The 8,719-nt window shown below is 50.5% G+C and overlaps 1 protein-coding gene across 1 annotated transcript; it reads right to left on the bottom strand.

The window, feature by feature from the left end:
• Positions 1 to 1,278: 1,278 nt before the first annotated feature.
• On the bottom strand, positions 1,279 to 5,495 carry LOC121012572 (cystatin-C-like). The gene is made up of 3 exons (XM_040447879.1): positions 5,168 to 5,495; positions 2,461 to 2,574; positions 1,279 to 1,629 (listed from the first exon to the last, which is right to left on the bottom strand). Exons 1-3 carry the CDS (start codon positions 5,411 to 5,413, stop codon positions 1,546 to 1,548), a joined length of 444 nt encoding a protein of 147 aa, XP_040303813.1. The 5' UTR covers positions 5,414 to 5,495; the 3' UTR covers positions 1,279 to 1,545.
• Positions 5,496 to 8,719: the final 3,224 nt, after the last annotated feature.

Genomic DNA, 8,719 nt, shown 5'->3' on the forward strand with positions numbered 1-8,719 from the left:
ATTGTGCATCTTCTTCCATAATGGTGAACATGAGACAAGGCACATAATCTTGTTGGGGCCCATCTAATCACCTGGAGGAGGCACACAGGATGGGGACAATCCCCACTCCTTCCCAGCACTGTGCTGAGTTCTGCCTTTGCTGGGTACAGCAGCCGCCCCTGGGGTGCTGGCACTCAGGACCATCTGGGTGGGTCCCCTTTGTCATTTCACCCTCTGTGTTCATGGCAATGAGCCAGCCAGATCATCATTCATGCTGCGGTGTGTGTGGAAGATTTGGGGAACATGGCCCCAACATTACTAGCCCCTTGAGAGGGCTTCACCCCTTTGCAGGAAACGGTCAATATAAGGACAGTGCAGGGAGTGGGGTATGCTTTTGGTTCTCTTTTGTTTAGGACTAGATCATTTCTATTTTGGGGTCCTAAGGTATCCATTAGTCTACAGAATCATGGTGGACTAAGGGTAACATTCCCGGTTAATTACATTGTCTTCAGACTAAGAAGCAAGCCCACTCTATGTCAATCCAGTTTATGGTTTCAATTCTACAACCCTTATACGAAACTCTACTACACAAGGACTTACTTTAAATGGGACCCCAGAAAACGGGCAGGGTGTAAAACCATTTACAAACTACTTCCCACAATATATCTGAAGAAGGTGTTACTTTCAGTCTCATCTCACTCTGGATTCTGACCTTGATTCTGACTGGAATTTCCCCAATAGTTACATACACACATAATACTTTGTCTTTGTCTACTGGAGGTGCCTTGTAGTCTTTTGTAGAAAGAAGTAGACATAAATCATTTATCTAGTCTGTAGAGAACTTGACTAGTGAAAATCAGCCCAGGAGTGTGTTGAACTCAGCACATGTGGTTGAAATCTATTACCTGGCAGATCCCTACTCAGGGTGGCCCTGGGCTATGGGCTCCATCTGACCCCTCCCTCCTGCCCATTCCTGCTCACCATCTGAATTCTTTTCAAACACAGCAGCCAAGTTTTCAGGATCAGCAGCCTAGTTTCCCTCCTCTCCTCTGTGATTACCAGGAGTCACTACAGCTAAGGGCTGGGTTCCCAGGCTGCTCCTGGTTCAATCATCCCTCAAAGTGGCAGCATGCCTCCACCACCGCCCCCCCACCCACCCCCCACACACCCCGGGGAAACTGTCAGTTCTCAGATCCTTGCCTATCCTCTAAAATCAGTTGGGACTAGGAACTCTTCATAAAGACACTGCCCAAATCCTTTTTATATGTATATTCCCAAGACAGAAAATAACTCAAGAGATAGCTGATGTTACTTTTTATTGATGAAGATAGAGCAGAACAAGTGCACTACATACTGGTACATTTGGAAAACAATTAAAAGAAAGGAGTTACAGTCACTTAGCTGTTCAGAAAATGCCCCAGAACCCTTTTCTATTTGTCTCCTGGGACCAGCACACTGAGGGGACATCACCTGGACAGGGCCACCCTTCCAAGGATTAGGAGTTCTACAAGGGGGGAGCGGGGTGGGAGAAGGGGGTCAGAGCAACCCAGCCTGTCACAGGGTCCTCTATGCATCCTGGCAGCTGGACTTCACCAGGGATGTCTTGCCCATCCAGGGTACAGTGTATATCTGGAAAGAGCAGAGCGTTTTCTGTGAAAGGGAAAAGAGAGGGATAGTTAGGGTTACAGTGCAAAAGGAACAAGTCCAGCCTCGAGATGTCAGAAGAGCAGGTAAAGAACAGTGGCAAGAGTCTCAACCCCCACCTTGCAGAGCCCCAGCACACTAAGCAGGGCTCTGCAGTGACTTCTCAGGCACCATGCCCATCCCTGAAGTCCAAGAGATGGGATCCTGTCCCTTACCTCCAACAAGCAGGATTCCACTAACTCGTTCCTCCTGCACATTCCTTTAAGGAGCAGCCTGTGGAAGGCTCCAGAGCCCCAAAGGGACAGGGAACTGCCCCCAAGTTCCCTGACCTCCAATGGGCCAGCACTAGGACAGGTGCAGAGGGAAGAACCCAGGGGCTGGGATCAGAGTTCAGGAAACACAGGAAAGCTGCAGGGAATGGGGAAGGTATGGGGGCAGTACACAGCCTTCCCCAGAGGCCAAGACCCAGGAGGGAGACTAGTATTTGGTGGGGAGGGCAGCACCAGAGGGTTTTGGCTGCATATAGGCCTCTGATTCCCTCTAATCCGTTCAGGTGGCTGGTGCTGAGATTAAGGGGTTACCTCTCTTCCTCTCTCTCTCTCTCTCTCCAGCAAACACCCCACAGCTGCTCCTTATCCCACAGGCACATACATGGTGCCCCCTATTCACCAGCTAAAACCCACTTAGAAAGTGAAATTAGTCATGTGCACATACATGTATTCCATGCACCCAACACTGGCACACCCCCACCCCCAGCAATCACACATGATGTATCCCACAGGCATAGGCTCACCCCCACCCCTCTGCCGTGCTTGGCTGCCTCCTCCAGGCACATACCCTCATCAGGTGTGGCTGGTCATGAAAGGGACAGGTGTCCAAGTTGGGCTGGGACTTGGTACATCTGGTTCGTCCAATCTCCACGTCCAAGAAGTAGTTCATCCCAGCCACGACCTGCATACCGGGAGAGCAGGATTTGTTTACAATACCTCCCAATTTCACACAAGTTACCTTCCTGCTATTGGGCCCTTACACCAGCATTCACTGCTGCCAAAGCAGGTATCCCAGAAACCACAGCCACCTCCTGAGGGCTGGCCCAGCTGCTGTGCCCAGACTCTCATTGTAACTTGTTCATAGAGGGGCTCCAGAAGGTCTCAGGCAGCCTGGCAGGAGGAGAAGCAGGAAGATGGAAGGTGGAAGCCAGGGTCCAAAATTCTGTTAACTGGGTTCAGGAGAGAAGGCACACTCTGGGGAGCCAGCACAGAGTCAGCTAATAAACTCCAGCGCCAGGAGCCAGGGCAGGAACTAAGCCCACAGTGAGGGCTCTGAGCTGGAGCAAACAGAGTAGATTCGGTTCTGAAAGACAGTCATGTGATGGGTGCAATTAAGCTAAATTCCAATTAATAGGATCAACCCCATAGATATTCAAATTACCTCAGTGTAACAAAGGTTTATTTATTCCTTTATTTCACAGTAAGAAATGACATGCCTCCCTCTCTCTCTCAATCATACACACACAGACACACACACACACACAGTTTAGGCCAATCAATAAAACACTGATCCTGGAATGTCTATATTTTAAGTGTGATTTTTGACGGAAATAATTCTGAAGTGTGTCATACACCTGCCTGTCTTTTACACTGGAGATTGCAGGATAGAGGCAAACCTTGTCCTCACACATGGCATCCCACAGACAGGCCTCCTTAGAACTTGGAGAAACACGGCAGCCCGAGACCAGGATCCACATCCTACCTGGTAGAACCATAAGCAGGTCCCATGATCTCTCTCCTGTCACTTACCCCAGCGAGCTGTGGCGCCAAGCTAGTGTCACACTGGAGAGGGGCAGGCTGGGGGCAAACTAGTGAACAGGGAGCACATGTCCCATCTAAAGGACACAGTGCCAGCCAAATGCTACAGGAGGAGAAATGGTCTGTTCTGGGCCCACCTTCTGAAGTTTTAAGAGAAGGTGCATGGGTCCTAAATGCTGGCATGCACTACCAGGCTTTCATTGCTGTGAGGCTCTATTCTGCTCTCAAATGGACCCCAAGCCAGCTGGCCCAAATCCTTACCCTCCTTAGAGGATGAACACAGAGCCGCAGAGCCACAGTGCCCCTTCCTCACACTCCTCCCACCCCTCTCTGGATTCCCATGGCTATGTTCTTTATCTGACCAGAACTCCAGGACAGGCTAGCAGAGGCAGGGGTCAGGAGCAATCCACTCAACTGCCTCTGGATGTTGGCGATGATGGGGCAACATCATTAGGGAATGTGATGGCACACACGAGAGGCTGCTCCCCATGGACGTGACCTGTGGAGGGAAGCAACCCTCCAGGAGCCTTTCCTCCAGTATCTCAGGACATATTTGAATTCATATGCCAGACCCTTTGCTCTGGGATGCACTGGGTACCACAGGCCAGCTCACTGACCCATCTGCGTTTGCTGACAACCTCTGGGTGCTGAGGGAGGATGTTTGGCGTGGGCCCCAAACTCCATTGCAGGATGAGGACATAGAGGCCAGGTTAGTTTAGTGGCATCTATCGAGAGGAGACTCAGAGGAGAACAGGTCACTTTTGCATGGCCCCAATCATCTCAAGAAAACATGTGGCCAACCCAAACTGAGCCCCAGTGTGCACCACAACTGGTTGGACCCTTCAAAAATGCCAAGGTCATAGATGGAGAGAATGCTCCAGAGTAAAGGAGGCTGCAAGACAGTGCCTGCACCACATGATCTGGCAGGCCTGGGCCATAAAGGACATCAGTAGGACAACCAGTAACATTTGTGTAAGGTCTGAGTTTTAGATAATTGTCAGTGTTGATTCTGATTTCCAAAGTGTTATTGTGCGCTCCTCAGAAAATGCCCTTTCTAGGAAATACACAGAGAAGTGTTCACTCTCAAAAGGTTCAAAAACACAAATGCATGTATCCCCGTACACACATGTATGTGCCTACTGGAAAGCAAAATGGCATAATTTTAACATACAAGGAATCTAGCTGTAGAATCTACAAGGATTTTATGCACTATTTTTGCTACTGCTCTGTAAGTCTGAAAAGTTAAACTTAAAAGGAAAAAGTGCATTAAAAAACTCCTTTAGTGGCAAAGCCAGGAGGGCAGCTGGGCATGGGGTCTGATTTTCCTTTGCTCGTGGTCATTTAGTGACAGCTCACACTGGGCCCCCGTGTCCCGTGAGGCTGGGGCATGGACACAGTAGGACTGGACAGGGGCCTTGACCCCCGCACCACAGCTTTCTGGCCAGACTTGGAGCTTGAAACCTGAAATGAAGGCCATGGGAGTGACCCAGTGTGCCACCGGGGTCCCTAGCACTCCCGGAGACATGCAGGCGGAGGGCTGGCTGTGAGGGACCAGAGAGACATGGGACACCGCCCTCTGAGATGCAAGGGAACGTCTGTAGTCCCCGCCCAACCCCTAGGGGCTCGGAGACTGACTCAAGACGCTGGGCCGGCAGATAGGGTCCTTGCTGGTGACGTCAGGCAGCCGCGCCCTCTACTCAGGGCCGCGCAGCCCCCACAGCCCGGCTCGTACGCACCTGCTTTCGGGCACGCACCACCCGCATCGCACGGCTGTGGTACGCGTCGTTGCTCGCCTTGTTGTACTCGCTGAGGGCGAAGTTCAGCGCCTGCTGCACGCCCTCCTCGTTAACGTCGGCGTCCAACGGGGCGCCCACCAGTGCAGACTTGTTGTTTCTCCTGCCGGTCCCGGGACTCACAGCCAGGGCCAGAGTCAGGGCCACAGCGGCTAGCAGGAACAGCGGGGTGCGCAAGGACCCGGCCATGGTGTGTTCGCGCACAGGATACCGTAGGAAGTGATCCAACGTAGATAAGCAGCACCCAGCCGGCCGCCGCGCTTTTATTCCCTCAGCCCCACCCTTGGGCCTCCCGTCCTCCCAGGCTCCGCCTTTTCCGCCCCCACCTACCCCACCCCACCCCCCCCTCCCCCTCCCCCTCCGCGGAAGTCCAGACTCTGCTCCCGGGTCCGGCCTCTACTTCCTGTACTTCCCTAACCCAGCGCCTCCTTGGCAGTCCCAGCCCTCTAGCCTTAGTTCGGGCCCCTTTGACCGCACTTTTGGCCTTATGCTCCGGGTTAGGTTCGTTTTCTCTCCCCCAAGCTCCGCCCTTCCTCTCAGCGTCTCTCCTCCATCTAAATCCCGCCCCTCTACAGTGTGCTAGCCTTGGCCCTTCCAGCCCCGCCCCTCAGCTTCTCTCCTTCCACCTAAGTCCTCCTCCCATCGCGCCTGCCCTGTCCCTGAGTCTAGCTCCACCCAGCCAGCCCTAAGTCCTGCTCTGGACGGAGGGCTCCCAAGCCTAGCTCACTGCGGTCTTGCAGAAGGTGTCACTCCTCCCAGAGCCTGCAGTGCTTGTAATCCCCAGCCCTGTCTCCTGTGAAGGGGGAAATAGCGCTCTGGCTTCCTGGGGGTTGAGCATTGCATCTCAGTCTAGGAATCCCCAGAGTGGGGGGAGGTTTAGGACGGAGACAAAGGAAGAGCCTGTCTCCCTTCTGTTCTGAGGAACTCTTTTGCAAAACATAAATGAATTAACCTTTATTTGGAAAAAGGTCATTGGGTTATCTTTTTCACAGTTCATTTATTTATTCAACTGATAAATCTTTGGGACTTTTCTCTGGCCACGAGGTCTCGGGTTTGTACGTTGAGGACGGGCTAGTGAGCCTTGGACATGTCGGAGGGCAACTGCCCAATAGAGATGCAATGTGAACCGTGTGTGACTTTGCATTTTCTAATACATTAAAAGTAAAAAGACAGGTGAGTTTAAGCTTACTATTTTTTATTTCACCCAATATATCCAAAATATTATTTCAACATACACTGGCAATTGTTTAATGAGATATTTTATGTGTATCTTTGTGTGTATGTTAAGTATATGGAATCCTGTGTGTATGCTTTACACTCAGAGCAGGTGTCAATTTAGACTGGTCCCATTTCAAGCATCCCATGATCAAATGAATGTATGTGGCTGTGATGTTGCACAGTACAGGTTTAGGGTGTGTGGGGGTGGGGTGGGGAGGCAATGATCAGTAATTAGGATCAGGGCATGATACGTGCTCTGTTGAAAGTGAAATAGAAGGGTTTGATAGAGAAAGGTGCTACTAAGTATGGCCAAGGAAACCTCTTGGAGAAGAGAGGCATTTCAGCTGAAACCTAAAGGAAAAGAAGTCTGGCCAAGATCCAGGAGAGATACTGAGAGGACATCATCTGCTGGGCACCGTATGGATTAACAGAGCCCCCAGTTCAGGACTGTATAGGTCTGGGCTCCAGTATATCTTCTGCAGGAAGTGGTCAAAGGCTCTTTTAGTTATATAGAAAGGAGGAGATTCACAGAGCAGGGAAAGAGAGGGCTGCCCTGGTCAGATACTTCTGAGCAGGAGTGGTTATCTTCTGAGGGTGGGGAAAGCCTGCTGGCAGCCCCTGTAGAAAGAGGCAAGAGACAGTGCAATGGCCAATATCTGTTTTGCATTTAATAAGGAGACAGAGAATCTTTTGGAAGCTTTTGCCCAGGGTCCATCAGGTAAACAGTCCCCATTGCTTTACATTGCAAGTTACCATTTAATTTCACAAGGAGCACACTTACCAGAGAAGCTCTGCTGTCTGCAGCACCAGCCAAGAGGAAGGAGGCAGGGACAGGGAGTCCAGGGACACAGGGTTGTACCTTTGGGTGCTCTGGAGTCTCTCTGGGCCTCAGCCCTGGCCACAAGGAAAACAGGATGGATCTGAGTGGGCTTGAGCAATTCCCTTGGCAGATCTGGGTGGTCAGTTTCCTTTCCAATTCTGTGGTGTGGTTACTGCTCTGACATTGTTCTCAGTGTTTGTGCAAACTTGAATTCCAGTTCCTGTAGAAATCTGCACAGGGCAGCAGAGGGATTCTTGATCCTGCCTGGGATAGCATTGAAACTGGTGCACTGGGCGTTGGATCTTGACCTTGAAGCCACTGAGGGCAGCCCTGCCCTCTCCACAGTGCTCCCTGGCTCCCCTTTCTGCCAGTAACAGAGTAGCTGGACCTAGTGACAAGAACAGACCCAGCTTTAGTGAAGCTCCTCTGAGCTGCCTCTCCACTAAGCCTGGGTCTTGCCCAGCTGGCCTGCTAACCCTGTTCTAGTGAGAATCCTCCTACCTTGACATGTGTTCAAGTTTATCACCCCCACCTTTGATGTCTAAGTCATTTGCAAGAGTCCAGTTAGGTCAATGTAGCAAAAATCCTCCTCTTGCCCCCAAACCTTGGCTGTAAATACCCATTTGTTCTTGCTGTCTTCAGAGTTGAGCTCAATCTTTCTCTCTTATTTGGATAATCTTGACCCCTATTGTAATGTCTTCTATAACATTTTAACAAGTGTCAGAATAATATTTCTTTAACACTGGGAGCCATCCAGGCCAGTGCTCTGTACTATGCCTGGTTTGCCTGGAAGATAGTGAAAATATTGTTGCCAAGTAGGAGCCAAGAAGCCTGTGATACTGGAGGGGAGTAAGAAGGGGAGGGGATATGGGGGGGGGGGGGGCGCAGGGGGGGGGGGGGGGGGCCTGAGGTGAAGTGGGGAGTTCAGGAGAGGGATGCATTTTCCCTGATACTGTATTATGAATATGTTCAAACATGCAACAAAAAAGAACGTTATAGCAAACATCTATATGCCCACCACCTGGATTCTAGCAGTAATATAGTACTTGTTTATCACATGCCTATCCACCTGTCCATCTCTCTATTCATCTGTCAAACCATCTTGTTTCCAAGCATTTCAAAGTAAGTTAGGGGCCCCTGGGTGGCTGAATCAATTAAGTGTTTGACTCTCTATTTAAGCTCATGTCATGATCTCTCTGATTGTGAGGTCAAGCCCTATGTCAGGCTCTGCGCTGACAGCTTGGTGCCTGCTTGGGAACCTCTCTCCCTCTCTCTTTCTGCCCATCTCCTGCTCACGCATACACATGACCTCTCTTTCTCTCTTTCTCAAATATATGAACATTCAAAGTAAGTTAAAGTCATCAGTACATCTCACCTCTAAACACTTATGCATGCATAACATGAACTAGAGGTCAATATTTATTTACAGCTTTTTCATTTGTTGGAAAATTTTTCTA

The sequence above is a fragment of the Herpailurus yagouaroundi genome, unplaced genomic scaffold (genome assembly GCF_014898765.1).
Source record: "Herpailurus yagouaroundi ecotype Mexico unplaced genomic scaffold, PumYag 196, whole genome shotgun sequence".
NCBI classification, from domain to species: domain Eukaryota; kingdom Metazoa; phylum Chordata; class Mammalia; order Carnivora; family Felidae; genus Herpailurus; species Herpailurus yagouaroundi.